The 22,264-nt window shown below is 42.6% G+C and overlaps 1 protein-coding gene across 2 annotated transcripts in view; it reads right to left on the bottom strand.

The window, feature by feature from the left end:
- The window catches only part of SETBP1 (SET binding protein 1), a 202,549-nt gene that overhangs the window by 7,714 nt on the left and 172,571 nt on the right, over window positions 1-22,264 (bottom strand). For both annotated transcript variants that reach the window (XM_056543043.1, XM_056543052.1), the window contains one exon: window positions 7,521-7,679. In XM_056543043.1, the coding sequence (XP_056399018.1) occupies window positions 7,521-7,679 (159 nt within the window). The remainder of the gene's footprint in view (window positions 1-7,520; window positions 7,680-22,264) is intronic.

The following is a 22,264-nucleotide window of genomic DNA, read 5'->3' as shown; positions in this document are numbered from 1 at the left end:
AGTCGCAGCTAGAGGCCTGATCTCTCTGTATCAGCTAGCAGTCGTGTCTCGACCAGCAACCTATCTGCCGTCCTCAATTGGTTAAAATTGTCATCCACTTCCTCACAAGTGACATCTGATACCCCAGTCAACAGTCTGTGGGTTCCTCAGACAAAACCCTCAGTTGGTATGGCCCGGGAGCAGTTCCTGACCTCCGACTGCCTCTGTCCTACGCTGTTTTCTCCCCTAAAGTAGTATCTTATACTGTGGGTTCAGCTCCAATATTCAGTGAGGACGATCTAATAGAGGACAGTCAGCAGCTACTGCCCAGCCAAGAAGTGGTGGAGACATCGGCCGCTTCCTCCACTATGCGGGCAAATAGTGATGAGGAGAGTGACATGGGAGGCGGTGTTGCCAGATTTCAGGGTCCTGAAGCAAACTGAAGCCAGCTAGCTAGCTGAGCCATTAAGGTGGTAGCATAGTTGGCAGTCAGCATGGTGGCAGAAGTGGAAAGTCTGAAGCCAAACGTGCCCGGGGAGCACTTGCTTTGCAGCAGCCCAACATCTTTGGAGGTAGTGGAATAGGGGTTCCTGGAGACAGCGGCAGTAGCAGTCAATTAGTGCGGACTGTTGGTGGGAAAATCAGCTACTCAGCGGTGTGGCAGCTTTTCATCAAGCATCCAAAGAAGGTTAACATAGCCACATGCAAGATGCGTCAGCAGAAGGTGAAGCGTGGTCAGTGTCCCAATGTTGGCACCACGGCCCTGCGTCAACATATGCTGCGCCACCATAAAGTGACCTGAGAGAACCGTGGCTCCAATGCAGTGGTCCAGCCTGCTGCATCACCCAGTGGCACGCTGCTCCTTCTTTCAGCCAGCCAAGGCTCCACCATCTCAGCCAAAGAGAGCTGTGTGTCATACCCATCTTCTGTCGCTCCAGATGCTCCTGTTCCTCCTACTTTTAGTCATTCCGCCAAAAATCCATCAGCGAAGCCATGTCCAAGAGACAACAGTATGCACCCACTCATCCAATGGAGCAGAAGCTGAATGTGCTCCTGTCCAAGTTGCTGACACAGCAGTCCCTCCCTTTTCAAGTGGTGAACTCTGCACCTTTCAGAGAACTGATGGTTTGTGCCGAGCCGAGGTGGAGAGTCCCAAGCCGTCATTTCTTTGCGAAGAAGGCAGTGCCAGGCCTGCACAATTTTGTGGAAGAGAAGGTGGGACAGTCCTTGAGCCTGTTTGTGTGTACCAAAGTGCACGGCAGCACAGACGTCTGGAGCTGTAACTATGGTCAGGGACAATACATGTCCTTTACAGCCCACTGGGTGAATGTGGTTCCTGCACAGCCACAACACCAACTTTGACAGGTCACACCATTTCCTCCTCCACGCTCTCAGCCCGTTGGTCCTGTGACAGTGTGCGACTCCGCTTCCTCATCCTCCACCGGGTCCTCAGCATCCACTGCACTCACAAGTCTCAGTTCCCTTTCAGCATACCATTTATGCAAGGCACGGCAGTGTCACACTGTTCTTCACATGGTTTGCCTTGGCGAACGGAGTCATACAGGCAAGGAACTGCTAAAAAGTCATGCATAAAGAAATCGGAGCATGGCTTACTCCACGAAAACTAAACTGGAAATGGTAACCATGGTGACTGTCAACGGGAAGAACATCTTGTCTGCACTGCGACAAGGAAGCCTGAGACATGCGCCCTGCACGGCCCACATGTTCAATCTGAATGTCAAGCGGTTCCTGAAGTGTTCCCCCCATTAGCAAGACATCCTAACAATGGGAAGGAAACTTTGCATGCACTTCAGCCACTCGTACACCGCAAAGCACACCCTCCTTGAGCTGCAGGGTCAGAAAGGTATCCCACAACATAGTCTGATTTGCGACGTTGCCACACGATGGAATTCCACCCTCCATATGTTGGACCGACTGTACAAACAGAGAAAAGTAATCACCAATTTCTTGTTGATCCAAGCGGATAGGGGTACTCCCCTGTGTAACTTCAATGTGAACCAGTGGCAGCTCATACGTGACCCCTGCCATTTGTTCAGGCCCGTGAGGAAGCCACATTATTATTCAGTCGCCAGGATTATGGGATGAACAATGTCATTCCACTGCTTAATTTCCTACAACACGTCTTGGAAACCATGGCTGGTCAGGGCAATGGAGATGTAACGCCTACATCTCACGGCCACATGAGCCCTGTGGGGGCTGACCAGGAGGAGGAGGAGGGGGAGGGGCACAGTTTAGGTTTCACGAAATGGGCAGTTTTTCTAGTCATCTGACAGGAGAGGAGGAACAGGAGCAGCTAGAGAGTTATGAGGAAGGCGAGACAGAGGACCAAGACAAACCGTGACAGTATGCAGTGGAGATGGAGTCAGGAAGTCCCTCCGAATCACTTGCACAAATGGCATGATGCATACTCGCTTGCGTAGTAACCGCCGAATTGTCACCATTCGGCAGCAGGATGACTTCTGGCTCTCCACCTTATTGGACCCTCTCTACCACCACAAAATGAGGGCCTTTTTTTACACCCCCTGAGAGGAAGGAAAAACTGACCTACTACAGTCACATCCTACATAGTCAGTTGGCCGATGCCTATCGGCGCCATCCTCCATCCTCTTGCAGGTCTGACTCGGGGGTCCACTGCGCTCATCTTCCACTGCCATAGCCGAGTCTAAAGTCGCTGATGAGTAGCTTTCTTCACCCACATAGTGAAGCAACTCATCAGCAGCAGGTAGACTTGGAGCAGAACCTGAACCAGCAGGTGTTGGCATACCTAGACATGCCCATGCCAACACACCTTGAAGATCCATTGGACTTTTGGGCAGCCAAACTTGATTTGTGGCCGCAACTAGCAGAGTTTGCCCGTCCAGTAGTGTGCCATCAGAGTGGGTGTTTAGTGCAGCGGTGACCATAGTCACCCCAAGGAGAACTCGTCTGTCCACGAAAAATGTGGAGAGACTGATCTTTGTGAAGATTAATCAGGCATGGATCAGACAGGATTTCCACTCACCAATGCCTGATGAATCATAGTGTGGTGCCACACCAACACTTCATAAATATGTATAGTGCCAAACAGATTTAATGTGCTGCTCCCCAGTTACAAACATTCCTTCACATCAGACCTTTTTTCACCCACCTTCGTTACCGGGTACTGATATTGCCACCCACCGCACCACTCTGTCACCGGGTCACTTTCAGGACTCTTGATGCTGCTGCTGCCACCTCCAGGCTGTCTCATTCTGCCACCATATGGTCTCCTCATGCTTCCGCAAACACCAGGCTGTGCCATTCAGCCATAATATGTTCTACTCATGCTGCCGCCAACTCGAGGCTGTGCAATTCAGCCACTATATGTTCTTGTAACCCTCACATTTCAGAAGACAGGAACACTGGTGGTAGTGGATCCGCTGGACGTGTGTGGCAGATGACGCTGGCCGTGCCAGGGAGCGGAGTCTAAGGTGCCGCTGGTTTTCACCAGAGTCCGACGCAAAGCATGATCGTCTTGATGCGGCAGGCGGCACCCAGGTCGCTACCCCTGACACAACAAGACTTAGTCCGGATAGCAGGAGGTCAGGGCAGGCAGCACAGGTGCGTAAACAGGAACATAGCAGGTGGTCAGTAGGCTGGCAGCAAGGTACACAGTCAGGTCACGGAATGCAAGATCTGGTACATAGCAAAGCAACAGTATAATGCTTTCACTAAGGCACTGGGGCAAACAAAGATTCAGCAGGAAAGTGTGGGAGGAGCAGGAACTTATTACTGAGGACACAGTTGATTTAACTAATTAAGGTGTACTGGCCCTTTAAATGAAAGAGCTCCGGCACCGTCGCGCCCTAGGACGCAGGGGCACGCGTGCCAAGGCTGTGAGAACGGAAGGAACAGGGAGGTGAGTGACGGACTGGAATTTGCATGCGGGGGCGTCCCGAGATGCGAATATCAGCCCCACCGGCAGCGGGGACATGTCCAGACATGGCCAGATCGCTGATGTTAGAGTTCTACTCATGCTGCCAACTCCAGGCTGTGCCATTCAGCCACTATATGGTCTCATCTGCCGCCAACTCCAGGCTGTGCCATTAAGCCACCATATGGTCTCCTCATCTGCCACCAACTCCAGGCTGTACCATTCAGCCACTATATGGTCTCCTCATCTGCTGCCAACTCCAGGCTGTTCCATTCAGCCACTATATGTTCTACTCATGCTGCCGCCAACTCCAGGTTGTGCCATTTAGCCACTATATGGTCTCATCTGCTGCCAACTCCAGGCTGTGCCATTCAGCCAATATATGGTTTACTGATGCTGCTGGGCCTGGGACATTACCTAAAAATGCTATGGTCGCACTAGCTACCATAAATCTTCAATTTAAAATTTAAAATTCATCTTTTAATCTTAGGGATTGTGAGGCCCTATGGTCACCTCATGCTGCCGCCAACTCCAGGCTGTGTCATGCAGCCACTATATGGTCTCCTCTTGCTGCTGCCAATTCCAGGCTGTGTCATTCTGCCAGATTATGGTCTCCTCATGCTTCTGCCACCTCTAGGCTCTGTCATTGTGCCACCATGTGACTCCTTGTTAGTTTGGGTTTTGTGGTCATACAGTATTAGTTCAAAGTAAACACCGGGACTTAGACTTGGGAATCTAATAGAAATCTTAATTTAAAAAAATCAATGTAATCTTTTCAAGACTGAATACCTATGGTCGTCACCGTCATATTACCCGTGGAATTATCACAAGAATCCAATAACAGCTTTGAGCAATAATAATGAACTATAACTGATTAAATGAAACATTCACACTTCACAGTCAGGGGGAGCTGAGAGGCAGGGGCTGGAACAGGTGGTATCTCGCCTGGCGGTGCAAGCCAGCTTGATTTTAAGATACAAGTACGAGCTTTTTCACTGCAGCCACTTCTAGCTTTATGCGCCCACTTAACCAATGGCACAGAAGCTGAATGTGCTCCTGTCCAAGTTGCTGGTACTGCAGTCCAAGTGGACACTTAGCAGAGTATGGGGGAGCACTGAGAGGCAGGGGCTGGGACAGGCGGTAGCTCGCCTCATGGCGGACCGCCAGCTCGATGTTCACCAGAGTGGGTAATCAAAAAATGTAAATAAATTCAAATTAAATTAAATAAAAATCACAAAAAATCAGCCACATCCAGATGCAGTGATTCTAACAGCGATGCCTGTAATCTGTATGTCATACTGAATAACAGTATTATTTCACTAACACAGCACACTCCCTATGCATGTGTTCTACACCCCTATTGAGCTTCTCTTTAGGCCAGAAATATCCATTTTTAATAGCGCATCCGTTGAATCTAATTTTTCATCTCTATGTAATAGCATTCCTGATCTCTGGGTGTGCTGTTAAGAATAAACTCTGCATGAACAGCACAGAGAGAAAAATACTCAACAGCATTCCAAGAGGTAGAAATATTTACTTCAGTAATTTAAAAATGATATGCCTGCAGAGTACCATAATATATCTGGTTCTAGATCTAACTTTCCCAATTATTGCATTTATGGGGCCACTGATAGATTTTATGCACCTGGCAGTGTCATATACAACAAATATAAGAAATATTGAGCCCCAGACTTGTTGGATCGAGTAGGAAAATATATTTTTCATATATTTAGTCAAACTACCAGTGTCCATGTGTTACCACTACTCCATCCAGTTAGATAGCAAGATTGGTCTTCATTAGTTAACTCATTATGCAGTTTATATCAGTTTGCTTTGCCTTGGGGCATTCTAAGGAAAAGATCTTCTATTCCGAGTAACATCTGGGCTCAGACTGCAGATTTCTTTTCAGCGAAGACGTTTTCAAAGAGATCTTCATTAATTACAGGAAACTCGCAACGCTGTCCAATTTCCCCATTAACAGTTTCTTGTGTATTTCAACAAATTATCCCAACATCTGGACTGCAGATAAAACCCAAGATTTTAATTTTCACTCTTTATAAGACTTTTTTTTTAATGTTTCCTTTTTTTTTTTTTTTTTTTTTTTTATTCCCCACATGAATATTTTGGAATATCTACAACACATTGCATTGACATAAACATAATACAATGCAAGCATCTAGATCAATAGTTTCCAACCTTTTTTTCCCCAAATATCCCTTGGCAACCCATTTCTAAAAATTGTACCCCTTTTTTTTTTTAAATAAATACTCCATATCCTCTTCACAGGCCCCTTGATGCTCTTACCTCCCTGGGCCTCAATGCCACCTTTACCCACCTTAATTTCAAATATTTGTTAATAAACAGCCACATAATGGGGCTTTAAAAGCTATGAAATACTAAGGCAAACCTCCTCAAATGGGTGCTCTAGGACAGAGCCTACCTTGCCTATAGGTGATGCTGGCACTGCCTTCATTTAAAGCAACATCAGCTAGTACTAGCAGCCACTGGCACCCTCTGCCACATTTAGGATCAGGTAGCATGGACTGCGGCCACATTAATTGGTGTGACCAGAAGCTGCGGCCGCCATTACAGATTTTGTTTTTCACGTACCCCCAGGAGAAGTACTAAGTACCTCTGGGGGTAAACTTACCCCAGGTTGGGAACTGCTGATCCAGATGATGGTTCATCTTCATCAATGCAACAATGAGTGTCACAGAGTGTGTGTGTGTGTGGCTTATGAATTAAGTCGAAAGACCTAAAACCCCTAAAACGAGGCCACCCTTTGTCCACAGGTTGAGTGTGGTACTGCAGCTTACTTTAATTCTCTCTAAGGGTAGGGTCACACACAGCGCATACACAGCATATTTCATGCTGCAAAAAATCAAGTGTAATGCGAAAAATACACAGCACATTATGCTATGAGAGATAGACATGGCTTTCCCACCACAGCCCTGTGTGTGCAATGAGGTTTAAAGGAACCTCAAAACCTTACTGCACACACAGGGCTGCAGTGGGGAAGCCCTGTCTGTCTGTCTTCTCATAGCAAAATGTGCAATGTATTTTCCACAGCGGATTTCTCACAGTGTGAAATATGCTGCATATGCGTTGTGTGTGACCCTACCCTAAAGGGGTTATCCTGCGTTAGAAGAACATAGCTGCTTTCGCCTAAAAACAGTGCCGACTTCTGTCCTCACTTTGTGTGTGGGTTTTGCAGCTCACTCCCATTAAAGTGAATGGAAACCAGTTGTCATACCTCACACAACTTGAGGATAAATGTGGTTCTATTTTACAAACAACTAGGTTTTTTAAACCTGGATATTTTCTAGAAAAAAAAAAGTACATTTTTCTCATACCATACAATCCCATGTAACTGTCCACATTCTAATTCTCTATGCTTGCTTCTGTTTACTATGGGTGCAATGAACCTGCCAGAATATGAATATGAACAAAAAAGTGTAAAATGAGCATTATAGCGCCAGAGTGTGGTACAAGTCTTGAGGAGAAAAAAAAAAAAAAAAAATCTCCTTTACACAGAACATATTGGAAAGTCCTTATTGTCTGGACAGCATGCGTGGCGCAAAGATCATAAAAAAAAAATAATAATACTAATTAACTAACTAATACTGACCTGATTCATTGGATGACGAGAAGAAGGTTAAGAGGGGATTTGGAGGCACAGATGCAGATTCTGCTGCTGGCTTCCTTTTGGTCATATTGTTGGAAGAAGTAGTTTCATTTTTATTATGCTGAGGCATCTGATCAGCTTTCTGATGAGCACTTGTTAAACCTAAAAGATAAAAAAGAAAGCAAAAATGTATTTCTATTTAAAGAAAAAAAATGTAAGATAATAAATAATAATAATAATAACAACAACAACAACAATCCAAAGACCAATGGAGTTGATAGTCTGTTTGCCACCATATATATATATATATATATATATATATATATATTCATCAATACATTTACAAAATCGATGTCTACAACAAAACATAGTAATATAAAAATAATACACAAATTAAAAACCATTAAATACTAAAACCTTTTGATTGCCTGAAGTACCGAAGCAATAGAATAGCAAAAGCTATAGACATTCCTGACAGTTATGCAAATTGAGAGGGTTCTGTCTCGAAAAGGTAAAATTCCTAGGTAAAAGACCTAGTATAGTCCACTCTTGCTACAGTTCATATTGACAAAAAAGGGTTCCGATTGGCTCTAAAATGAAAAAATAAAAAATAAACAAACTGATGCTGATATTGTCTTTAAGAGGTAGATTCTGTTTTAATCAAAGAGTGATTGGGGGCTTCTAGAGGGGTCTTTAATAGCTCTTCTAGGTACTTTAGCCGAGAAATAATTCTTTATGCTAATAATTGAGCCCAACCAGATATATGATGCTCCCAGTTCCGAATGACGTATAGCCGTAATTATCCAAGTATTTACAGATAGAAATGCTCTTGTAGCGCCATATAAATAAGGCATCTGAAAAGCACTTCCCATGTTAAATCAACATAAAAGCCAGTATAATGTCCCCATGGTATAAATTATAATAATTTCACGATAACATTGCTTTTAGGGGACGTCAAAATCTCCACTACTCTAAATACGTTCTAATGCTGAACTCAATGTTTGCATCCTGATACTTTCTAGTCTTCCCTCCCATGAGTCTCTTCAGCTCTAAGATACCATCTATTCAATACACATATTAAGGGCTAGTTACTTGTTACCATGGATATAGATATAGGGGATGAAGGTTAAACTACTTAGAAATGAGAATCCCTCGCAGGTTGCAACTATTACCAGACGTATTATTGACTAGATAAGATGTTAGAGGTCATAGAGCTTTTGCAGTCCCTGGAGGGTGTGAGGATCTAGAGAAAGAAGGGAAGACCACTTTTCATCATTAGTAGAGTCATCCATAATCCCTGAGAATATATTTTGTCTGATCAAACAATAAGACACATCAAGTACCAACAGACTGATCTATAAATCCCACCAAGGACCCGTTGTACAAACCATGATGATCCCCTGTCCTCTATGAACCACAGATAAACTGACTTGACACTTGGTCAACTTTCAGCTCCCAACAGGCAGATGGCCTCATTTTGCTTTGTTAGGGTAATGTAGCACAACGAAAAGATATCTTATCCTGAATCTAAAAACTTACTTTTGGTATCAAATTTCCAAAAAAGTTTTCTTTTGGCGTCATTAGACTACCACCTTTAGACAACCCTCAGAATGTAGCCACTTAGGCAATTCTTTGAGGGAAGCTTCATATAGCCAAACATTACATGGAGTTAATTTGTCAACCATGGCAGTAAACAGAGCATCAGGGAAGAGGCTGTCTTCATTAGATAAACCCCTTTAATCAATGATGGAAAGCTATCCATAGTTTTTAATGTAACTGAGTCACTTTGTACTTCACAGACATTTGAAAGTTTGGCTGGGGTAGACTTAACATCTTTATACACAGTCAAACGTCATGTTGGAATTCAACTGCCCAACCCTTATGTTTTTAGCGAACAGCTGCCATTAGAGCTGTCCGAGGCTTACCCCTTCTTCTCCTGAGAGAAAACAGGAAAGTTCTGCCAAGGGGAATCGGAGAGACTGTTGGCCAAAGGAACATCCGGTTAACAGGCAAACGACTAATCACTAAAGGTAGCCATACACATTAATGTTAGCCAAATCTGCCAATTTCCTCCACTGACAAAAGATGTTGAAGAATCAGGCTGTTGGCTTTTACCATCCCCTTGCTCACTGGATTTCTCCATGCCTACCAGCGATATAGTCCTCTCCCCATTCATAACACATCCATACTCATGCACATTTTGCAAGTAGGGGTGTATGGGGAAACAACCTCTAAAATCTGTGAATATATATTGATGATGTTCTTAGTTGGATCTGAAGTATTAATAATCACAATTGTCAATTATATTCTAAAACTGTATGTGCTGCTCATATCCCCCCACCACCCACGGCAATATAAAACAAGATAAGTATATGGATCCTAGAAGAAGTTGTTTTTATGGAAAGATTGACTCAACAAAGATGTTGGAACAGAATTGCAATATAATGGATGTTGCTGAAAGCCTCGATTATTCATTTCATCTCCATTAATCTTGCAAAAACTAGATGATGGATTCTGGTAATAACGTCTGTCACCATAAAGTGGAGGGAAGATGAGGTTTTATTGTAGGGTTGTCATACATTCCTTTGACACACCATGTTTAAAAAGGTGCATTGTGAAGGGGAATATTCCAATGGATCAAACCACAGAAGAATACATTTTATCACATATCAAACAGTTACAAGGTGTAAGCACTAAGGGATTTCACACATAAGGCAAAAAAAAAAATGACCTTGTCCTCCTACTGGATAAATCCAGCAATCATATGTAGGATTTGCAGTGTCTGCAGATTAGCTCTCCTCCAGAAGAAATAAATCAATCTCATACTAGTCAAACCAGGGCACCCAACTAGTATGAGATAGCTTTTCTCTCTAAGAAAGAAAACGAATTTGAATACTATTTCCTCATAAAGCACTGCCCGAAAATAACCACCGGAACTCTTCAATAAGAATTTAATCACCCTACCAAAAAAATTTAAAAATGGTTTGGGAAAGTCCTCCCTATCTCAGCATGATCTTTGCACTAACAGTCTGATCAAATCCTGCAAAATCTCAATATCACAACCTAATGACTATCAATTTAGGAGAAAAAAAAAAGATTGATCCCAATAACCTTTCCCAGCCCATCTACTCTTATAACTCTACACTGTGCGTTCCTGCTGGAAATGCGTGAAAACAAGGGGTTACCATTCCTCGGATGTGTTCTTACACAGTTGGAGAGGGTCATAATGGGTAGGTGCATGTTCCTCTGACAAAGGATCTACCCACAGGTGGTCAAATTATTTCCAAGACGAATAATAGAGGAACATCTATCTCATTGCAGAGCTCTACAAAAAGGGGCATCTGAATTGGTATTTTTTAGTAATCACATTTACTAAAAATAGACATGTTATACTAGTTCTTTTTAATAAAGGACGCTATTTAAACCTAAGAAATGCAAATACCAAATACATCAGTGTAATGCCAACATTTTGTATAACTACTCAACATGTTCTATCAAGGAAGGCTTATAAAGATTATAGCCCAAAAAAGGAAATACTGTACATTGATCACCCATGAATGGGTAAAGTACAAAATATTGATCATCATTGTCTTATGTCAACGGTGCCTATCAGGGATGGGACACATTTGGCAGTTCAGTGATCAGTTCTTGATGTTGATGCATCAGAAGACGGAAAATTGGCGAAGTTGTGATGTCTAAAAGAATGGGTTACACCACTTGAAAATTGCACAATTTGTTGGGTGTTCTCGGTGTGCAGTGGTCCAAGTAGGACAATGGTGAACCAGGTTCAAGGTCATGGGTGCGCAAAGCTCAATGAAGTGCAGAGGGAGTGATGGATACACAGGAACTGGTAAAGTGCTGAAACAGTTCCTGCTGGCTAGGATGTAAAGATGTCAGAACATGAAGGGCATCACAGCTTGTTCTATATGGGGTTGTGTAGACACAGAAAGGTCAAAGCTTCCATGCAGACACTAAACCATGATAAAAAGTTCCTACAATGGGTAATAGGCATCAGAACTGGATTAGCAATGGATGAAGGTAGCCTGGTCTAAATAATCATGTATTTCATCATGTAAATGGCAGAGCCCATGTGTGCCACTTACTTAGGGAACAGATTTCACCAGGATGCACTATGGGAAAAAGACAAGCTAGTGGAGGCAGTTTGATGGGCAATGTTCTGCTGAAAACCTTGGGCCTTGGCATCATGTGAATGTTACTGTGACATGTACCACCACTCTATACACTGTACAAACCATGCCTCCCCCACCTTCATGGCAGAGGGATTCCCTAATGACAGTGGCCTCTTTCAGTAGATTACCATCCCACTCTGCAAATAAAGTTCAGGAAGGGTTTGAAGAACATGACAAAAAGGTCAGTCTTGACTTCTCCTTTAAATTCCCCAGATATTAACTTCATTGAGCATTTGTGGGATGTGCCGGAAAGAAGTTTAATCAATATTAGGCTGGTGACTTTAATCTTATGGCTGAATGGTGTATACAGCAAGGAAACAAAGTCACAGACAGGAAGACTTCAAGGACACGTCAATCCAGGATTATGAAGACTGGTATTTTCTCCCAATCATTCCTGATCATCAAATATTTACTGCAAACAATTAAAGTCTATGGTCTCATCATAAAAGGAGCCAATAATGACCCATTCCTGGCAATGCATTTGTTTCTCTGTACAGTCTTCATCGCAGCCGTATTTTCATTGTACTTTTTAAGTAGTACGCAGCTTTTAATTTCAAGAACTCAACATTTTACCTTGTTCACACTAAACCTTCTAAGAAGAGTCATTACATAACTCCCACCCGCCCCCATCTCCTTTATGTCAAGCCACTCACTTAGAAGAACGAACACGGTGATGAGAGCTTTGAAACCCTCTCAGGAATTAGATGAGCACCGAGATAGTGATGAACTCCCAGTTAATAAACCCACAAAGCTCATTCCGGCAGACTGATCAATTTCAGTGTTTCCAGAGGCACCGCTTCTACCACTGACTCAATCCTCCTAATACTAATAAAAATGAACTTTAACACTGCACAAGACAAGACACTCACTCATTAAGTATACGGGGGAAAAAAATAACTGCATCAGTCCAATTATTTTTACTAGGTGTCTTTAATAGACCTTGATAAAAAATTAAAGGGATTGTCTAGGATAGCAAAACATAGCTGCTTGCTTAAAAATTCAAATAACAGCACCACACCTGTTCAGAGGCTTTATGTGGTATTGCACCTCAACCTCAGTCACATCAATACATCCATGCTGGAATACCATTACAAACAGTAGACAGGGGTGGCTCAAATTGGTAAAATAGCTGCTCCCAATAAGCCTGGTAGGTAGTTGCTTAGCATAAGGAAATATATGACTTCTTTCTCCCAGTGCAGTACCTATTGCAGTTCTGCCTCGGTTCCTTCAACAGGACTGAACTGCAATACCACAGACAAACCATAAAAAAGGGGAGCTGTTTCTGAAATAAGTATTAGCATTTCAGAGAGTGGATTATAGGTGTGATACACCCACCCCAAGCTTCCCAATGAACCTTTAGTGCAGGGACAACAAATCCATTGTGGTCCTGAGGTCAGATCAACGCCCAGTAAAGAAGTTGGTCCTTTTTGTAAAATGAACCTGCCTCAGTGCTTTGCATGGTTTCAGCTTCTCAAAACTCTTGGGGATGCTCTGTCTTTGTAGTAATGTAAGGTTCCATTAAAAAGGGCTAGATCAAGGGTTAATCTTTGGCCCAGATAGTAGTCTTGATATGATCCATATGCCCCTATTAGGTTTTCTGTTAATTTGCGGTTATGAAGCTATAATATAACACAAGTGTAAAAAGAGGCAGAGGTGCCGGGTGGCCCATAGGCATGTATTTAGGTATCCCATACGTACTGGCTAATGCGGTGGTGATTCAAGACAGCACTTGGAAGCTAAATTTCATTATACTATGAACTGAATGTACTACATGTACTGTTATTTTAGCCGTAGCTGTGTAGAGAACTTCTCTAAATGTTTTCTTACTTATCAAATTACCATCTATAAAAGATACTGAATCGGAGTTATATAATCACATAATTCTACAACTAATCTGGGCGGTATATGATTATTCTCATAGATAGAGAAACTTAATCAAAGTCTTAAAATACTCTTGGAACAGCCTGTACTATGCAGCAGATATATTACATAATATAACTATACCGCTCTCTACCATCTATCTGTGATGTTACATAATACATATAAGATGAAATACAATACAAGGAAGTTCTGATCCTAATGTGACACACAAAGAAAATAAATGAGGACAAAAGAGAATCTACCTGATAGAGGGCAATATTATAGCAGTTATAGTCTTGTATATAGGAGGTAGTTTTATAGTAGTTATATTCTTGTACATAGAGGCAGTATTATAGCAGTTATATTCTTGTACTTAGGGGCAGCATTATAGTAGATATATTCTTGTAAATAGGAGGCAGTGTTATAGTAGTTATATTCTTGTACATAGGGGTCAGTATTATAGTAGTTATATTCTTGTAAATAGGAGGCAGTATTATAGTAGTCATATTCTTGTACATAGGGGCAGTAATATAGTAGTTATATTCTTGTATATAGGGGCAGTATTATAGTAGAAATATTCTTGTACATAGGGGCATTATTATAGTAGTTATATTCTTGTACATAGGGAGCAGAATTATAGTAGTTATATTCTTGTACATAGGAACAGTATTATAGTAGCTATATTCTTGTACATAGGGGGCAGTATTACAGTAGTTCTATTCTTGGAATAGTCCAAATATGTCCCCACCATTAGCGATAAGGTAGTGTGAGATATATATCAAGGAATTTGAGTAAAGGAAGTCAGACAAGCTCTAAATAGGACTGTAGTCCTTCTAAGTGCCTTTAAAGAAACATGATGAAATGTCAGAGGAATGTCTTCAGGTGGACTTCCCTTTTCGTACAAAATTTTAGTAGCATTATTCACTGACCACTGTATTTCCTGCTATAGAGAAAGGGTTAGACGAAGGTCTCCCTAGAAATACATTCCCTTATTAGCAACAGCTAAAAATACAACTCACATGGTTCAAAATGTGCAAGCTAGGCTGCACATTGCCAACTAATAACCGGTGCTCCATTCGCAGGGTGATTAAAATCAGCAAATTCTACGGCCGGGGGGGATTTGTGCCGTCTAGCTAATGCATTTAAGGGAAAAAAAAAATTGCTGTGTGGGTCAAATTATTACAAGTCTTCTGGGTGAAAAGATCTAATGAAAGACATTGAACTACTTTACTGCCCGGCAAAAAAATAAGGCGGCTTAGCGACAAAACATGGCGTCTCCTGGCAGCTTAGCTGAAATGCAGAGGAAACCTTCCATAGCTTGAATTGTAAAAGACTCATCCTAATTCTAACCAGAGCCAAGTCTGAAAAATAAACCTGCATTGGTGTGTGACTCATACAGTCCGTGGGGAACGAGGAGCGGAGAGAAGAGGGAGGAGGAGAGTGAGAGTATGTGTATAATCTAACAGAGCCTAGAGCCTTGGAGATCCTAGACCACTTCAATAGCGCAGGCCAGATTCATTAAAAATCCTGGCTGCGTTCCAGCAGTGAAAATTGAAGCGGTATATTTATTGCTTTTTGCTCAAATAAATCTGAAAACGTGTGAATCATATTCCTCCGAGAAATGGGGAGAAGAAGCAATAAACAATCTCTGACTAATACGAACAAACGCAACAAGATAACGGATAAATACATGCAAGAGGTCAATGAGAAAGATTCCACTGCACCAAAAGGTAACCACAAGGAAAGAGCTATATATATATATATATATATATATATATATATATATATATATACACATATACACATATATACACATTGAAAGAAATTGAAAGGGAACATATAGCAATTTATACATGGTGTCAAAGGACAGTACTCTATTCAGCTCCATTGTAAGTGCAGGGCCTAAGCTGGTTGTCATTTGCCAGGTAGCCAGCCCTTCATTGCTACATTCTGTTGTACTTGTGTCCTCCCTCTCTGTCGGTGCCCCATGGTCCCCATTTAGATATCCTAAATATCCATGTACATACTTTGCATAGGCAACAGCAGGGATCTCAAGACCCTTCCGAATCCTTAACCCCTTCACGACGCGCAACATACATGTTTGGCGCCGCGAATTGTCACTTGGCGTGCGGCGACCGGGCCGGGATGACAGCTGTTATCTAACAGCAGGCATCCCAGCACATCGCCGAGGGGGGTCCTGAGACCCCCCCCCCATGACCGCGATGCGCGCAAATCGCAGGTCAATTCAGACCTGCGATCTGCGTGATTCCGGGTCATACGGGTCACTGGTGACCCGGAAAATAAGAGGGATCGGGGGTGTCCGAGACACCCTCGATCCCCCTAAAGGGATAGGAGTTTGGTGGCAGGGGTGCCACCCCTCCTATCCCTGCTATTGGTCGGCCGAGCGACCGACCGATAGCAGACCAGGGGAGGGGGGGTTAAAGTTCGGTACCCCCGCTTTGCCCACCTATCGGTGTCCGGGCAAAACGGGGGAACCGTCCAGGGAAGGTCGGCGCCGAAGGTCCCTACCTGGATCCCGGATCCCCGAGCGCGATCCTCCCCCACGTGCGGCGGCGGCAGCAATACTTCCGGGTCCTGCTAGGTGAGTTGTTGCCTAGCAACATCCGGAGGGCCAGTTTACAGTGGTCTCTAAACCGTGACCCTCCAGATGTTGCAAAACTACAACTCCCAGCATGCTCAGACAGCTGTTTGCTGTGTGGGCATGCTGGGACTTGTAGTTTTGCAATATTTAGAGAGGTTCAGGTTGTAGATCACTAAGTGGTCTCAAACTGTAGCCCTCCAGATGTTGCAAAACTACAACTCTCATCATGCCCAGACAGCAGGTTGCTGTCTGGGCATGCTGCGAGTTGTAGTTTTGCAACATCTGGAGGGCCACAGTTTTGAGACCACTGGACAGTGATTTACAACCTGAACCCCTCTAAATCTTGCAAAACTACAACTCCCAGCATTCAGGAAATGCATAAGGCTGTCTCTGCATGCTGGGAGTTGTACTTGCGTGCCTCCAGCCATTGCATAACTACATCTCCCAGCATGCCCTTCCGCAATCAGTACATGCTGGGAGTTGTAGTTTTGCAACAGCTGGAGGCACACTGGTTGGAAAATACTGAGTTAGGTCATAGAACCTAACTCAAGGTTTTCCAGCCAGTGTGCCTCCAGCTGTTGCAAAACTACAACTCCCAGCATGCATGGTCTGTCAGTGCATGCTGGGAGTTGTAGTTTTGACCCCCCTCCCATGTGAATGTACAGGCTACATTCACACTGGCGACAGATTACAGTGAGTTCCCCGCTACAAATTTGAGCTGCGGCAAATTTTCCGCCGCAGCTCAAACTCCTAGCGGGAGACTCTGTGTAATCTGCCGTCAGTGTGAATGTAACCTAAAAACACTACACTAGCATAAAATAAAGAGTAAAACACTACATATACACACACACGTACACTGCCCGCCCACCACCCCCAATAAAAATGAAAAACGTATTGTACGGCAGTGTTTCTAAAATGGAGCATCCAGCTGTTGCAAAACAAAAACTCCCAGCATTTCTGGACAGCAATTGACTGTCCAAGCATGCTGGGAGATTAGCAACAGCTGGAGGCACCCTGTTTGGGAATCACTGGCATAGAATTCCCCTATGTCCACCCCTATGCAAGTCCCTAATTCAGGCCTCAAATGCGCATGGCTCTCACTTCGGAGCCCTGTCGTATTTCAAGGCAACATAATAGGGTCACATATGGGGTATCGCCGTACTCTGGAGAAATTGCCCAACAAATTTTGGGGGCTTTTTCTCCTTTTACCCCTTATGAAAAGGAACAGTTGGGGTCTACACCAGCATGTTAGTGTAAAAAAATAAAAAAATTTACACTAAAATGCTGGTGTTGCCCTATACTTTTCATTTTCACAAGAGGTAAAAGGGAAAAACGCCCCCCAAAATTTGTAACGCAATTTCTCCTGAGTACGGAGATACCCCATATGTGGGCGCAAAGTGCTCTGGGGGCACACAACAAGGCCCAGAAGGGAGAGTGCGCCATGTACATTTGAGGTGATTTGCACAGGGGTGGCCGATTGTTACAGCGGTTCTGACAAACGAAAAAAAAAAACACACCCACATGTGACCCCATTTTGGAAACTGCACCCCTCACGGAATGTAATAAGGGGTACAGTGAGAATTTACACCCCACAGGTGTCTGACGGATCTTTGGAACAGTGGTCCATGAAAATTAAAAATTTTGCACAGCCCACTGTTCCAAAGATCTGTCAGACACCAGTGGGGGGGGGGGGGGGGGGGTAAATGCTCACTGTACCCCTCATTACATTCTGTGAGGGGTCTAGTTTCCAAAATGGTATGCCATGTGGGCTTTTTTCTGCTGTCCTGGCACCATAGGGGCTTCCTAAATGCAACATGCCCCCCGAGCAAAATTTGCTCTCAAAAAGCCAAATATGATGCCTTCTCTTCTGAGCATTGTAGTTCGCCCGCAGTGCACTTCAGGTCCACTTATGGGGTACCTCCATACTCAGAAGAGATGGGGTTACAAATTTTGGGGGGCCTTTTCTGCTATTAACCCTTGCAAAAATTTGAAATTTGGGGGGAAACCCACATTTTAGTGAATTTTTTTTTTTTTTTTTTTTACATATGGAAAAGTCGTGAAACCCCTGTGGGGTATTAAGGTTCACTTTATCCCTTGTTACGTTCCTCAAGGGGTCTAGTTTCCAAAATGATATGCCATGTGTTTTTTTTTTTGCTGTCCTTGCACCATAGGGGCTTCCTAAATGCAACATGCCCCCCGAGCAAAATTTGCTCTCAAAAAGCCAAATATTACTCCTTCTCTTCTGAGCATTGTAGTTAGTCCGCAGTGCACTTCAGGTCCACTTATGGGGTACCTCCATACTCAGAAGAGATGGGGTTAAAAATTTGGGGGGGGGTCTTTTCTGCTATTAACCATTTAAAATGTGAAATTTGGGGGAAAACCAACATTTTAGTGAAAACATTATTATTATTTTTTTTACATATGCAAAAGTCGTGAAACACCTGTGGGGTATTAAGGCTCACTTTATTCCTTGTTATGTTCCTCAAGGGGTCTAGTTTCCAAAATGGTATTCCATGTGTTTTTTTTGCTGTTCTGGCATCATAGGGGCTTCCTAAATGCGACATGCCCCCCAAAAACCATTTCAGAAAAACGTACTCTCTAAAATCCCCTTGTCGCTCCTTCGCTTCTGAGCCCTCTACTGCACCCACCAAACACTTTACATAGACATATGAGGTATGTCCTTACTCGAGAGAAATTGGGCTACAAATATAAGTATACATTTTCTCCTTTTACCCCTTGTAAAAATTAAAAAATTGGGTCTACAAGAACATGCAAGTGTAAAAAATGAAGATTTTGAATTTTCTCCTTCACTTTGCTGCTTTTCCTGTGAAACATCTAAAGGGTTAAAACATTTACTGAATGTCATTTTGAATACTTTGGAGGGTGCAGTTTTTATAATGGGGTCATTTATGGGGTATTTCTAATATGAAGACCCTTCAAATCCACTTCAAACCTGAACTGGTCCCTGAAATTTTGAAATTTTGTGAAAAATTGGAAAATTGCTGCTGAACTTTGAAGCCCTCTGGTGTCTCCCAAAAGTAAAAACTCATCAATTTTATGATGCAATCATAAAGTAGACATATTGTATATGTGAATCCAAAAAAATATATATATTTGGAATATCCATTTTCCTTACAAGCAGAGAGCTTCAAATTTAGAAAAATGCAAAATTTTCAATTTTTTCATCAAATTTTGGGATTTTTCACCACAAAAGGATGCAAGTTACCACAAAAATTTACCACTATGTTAAAGTAGAATATGTCACGAAAAAACAATCTCAGAATCAGAATGATAAGTAAAAGCATCCCAGAGTTATTAATGTTTAAAGTGACAGTGGTCAGATTTGCAAAAAAGGGCTTCGTCCTAGAGGTGAAAATGGGCTCCATCCTTAAGGGGTTAATCTAAAATGTCACATACAAAGTAGCCAAAGTGGACCTGATATTAATGTCGGGAGAATGGCTCCATCTCCATTGGTGACTATGAGCACTTTGGGGGTAAGAAATGTAACTGCAACCACACTCTAGCGGAAGGACATCCATTTTAATTTCCCTTCATCTTCGTTGCTCAAAATTACAGGAGATCAAGATATGGATTTGCCGGGTGTCCCTTGCAAGTCTATTAGACTTTTGCCACAGCATGTTTGCAGTTACACTTTAAACAACTGGTCAGTGAACAGTAGACTTCACTCAAATCAAATATATAATGTAAGAAGCTCGGTTATTTATCAGTCTAATTTAAAGCTATGACCAATAACAGAGCTCATGCACGGGCTTAGTTTTCTCATTTGTCTATGCACCCTTTCTCCTTCAGATTCTTCAGCTCATCTTGCAGCATATTTTTTTTTTATTATTTGTTCCTGGTATTGCTTTTTTGTTTAAAGTATTGTTACCCTATTAAGGGGTTAATGAGTGTTTTTAAACTTTTATTAACTATTTTTTTTAAATACCTTATTTTTTTTTAGGAATCATTTAGATTCCTCATACAGATCAATGCAATTTTGTTGAACTCCATTGATCTGTGTTCATTTGGTTGAGCCTGCTCAAGGCAGGCTCAATCAAATGCAGATCCACGGGGGCAGCCATGAATGCAGAGGTAATCCCTCCGGCTACCTCCACAGGGGATCGCCCCACCACAATTGCGCTGGGGGGGGGGGGTGCGATCCACCCCACTTTCTGTCTGACCACAGTGCTCTCTGCTGACACCTCTGTCCATTTTAGGAAATGTCCAGAGTAGGAGCAAATCCCAATAGAAAACCTCTCCTGCTCTGGACAGTTCCAGTTCTTCTTTAGTATACATCATCTAAAAAGTACTGGAAGGATTGGGATTTTTTTAATAGAAACAATTTAAAAATCTGTTTAACTTTCTGGCACCAGTTGATAAAAAAAAAAAAAGTTTCCAACAGAGTACCCCTTTAATACCTGAAACAATGGACTGATCCAATGAAATGTCCCAACTATCAGACAACTGTGAACCGAACCAATGCACAGTTACTAACTAAAATAATGGACAAATCCAATGAACTGTCAGTTAACTGTGGACCAAACCAATGCAGTCACTACCTACAATAAAGGACTGATCATCATAGCAGCAGATAAGCTTACTCATACTGTTTAGATTCTAAAACATATGAAATCATCCCCTTCTGCTTGACCAATATCAGTCAAATAAATTAAGGTTGTGTATTCATCAAGGAGTTTTTAAGTTCTCACAGAACATACACACAAGACCAAATCCACGCAAGTAGACCTCACATCATTCGGTCATTTATAGGTGGTCCGAAAATGTTAAATTTGATCATGAAGCCTCAGGCATTACTGAACGAGGTGACTTTTCATAAGTATGGAAATAAAGAATGGTCTCTCTTTATGGCTGCAGTAAAAGTTATGACTATAATTCTACTGGAAAATCTGCTCTAATACAATTATGAATAAAACACAGCTGCCATTTTGGGACAAGAGTCGTGTGAGAGTTTTGACTGCAGTTCAAGGTTGCGTAAAAATATTAAACTTCAGAGCCGTGGCTGCTGTAGATTTATTTGGCCTCTGGCAAACTGCACACTAGGGGATGGAAAAACAGCATTTTGTGTCATAGAGAAAACATTGTGTACAGCTCTTTAACCCAGTGTCATGCGGGGGCACATCCGTTTGGCATGAGCTGAAAGGCGCCTCGTACAGATCCAATATTTATTGAGGGAGGTTGACGCTGTCCACATTCAAAGTGACTGCGAAATGGAGCTGTAGATAAGCTAAACGCATGGTCATGATAAATTTGCTGGAGCCAGATTTATTTCAATGACACAACAATCATTTCATTTTTTTTTTTTTTTTTGGACAGCGTATAGATTTTTATGTAGTAAAATTGAAAAAAATCTGATAATGCTGAACTTGCAGTTCAATGTCTGGGGTCCATTATTCACAATGCAGCACAGCAATGGCCAAGCTTTTAGCATGTTTAGAAAATGTATTCTTATTTTTGTTGTGCATCTGTTTGCCCAGCAGTGTTTAGGGCTGTGAACCAGGGCATCACGATACCTCATTATAGTCGCTGTGTGCCAGGAAAGTTTTGTGGCTACCAGCTTGCAGTAGAAGGTGCAGGGTGGTGTGCATTGTAGTGCAGAGAGCTGCACCATGATGCTATTAGAAGGGGACAGTTTGGCACCAGAAGTGGAGAGTAGGTGGTGCAACCACCTGAGGTGCTGGAGGAGCCTGCTCTAGGTCTGTTAATAGAATAGGCCCAAATTCTGTCAACTAATATGAGCAGTAAGACAGTCCCAACTTTCCCCCAAGATGTCTTTAAATATTGGAGTTCACCCCCTCCACATAGAGGTGCACCCACCTACTGTGGGACACAGAAGCTATGCCTGGTAGTTGTGTTGTGTGAGTAGAATTTCGCTTGAAAAGGACGAGGTGGCCAGCTCTCCATCAGGGATAAGGCATCTCTTGTCAGACAATTAGGGTACCAACAGGTCTAGTTGGTGGGAATCCAGAGACTATGGTGAAAAAAAAACAACTTATTGTTGACACTTGGATTCATTAACTATTCTTTTAAACCTTCAAACGGTAAAAACAGTGATATTTCACAATCCCTCCAAGAAT

This window comes from Hyla sarda, chromosome 1 (genome assembly GCF_029499605.1).
Source record: "Hyla sarda isolate aHylSar1 chromosome 1, aHylSar1.hap1, whole genome shotgun sequence".
Classification (NCBI taxonomy): domain Eukaryota; kingdom Metazoa; phylum Chordata; class Amphibia; order Anura; family Hylidae; genus Hyla; species Hyla sarda.
Note: the sequence above shows the minus strand (reverse complement) of the source record. Positions and strands in the feature narration are given on the sequence as shown.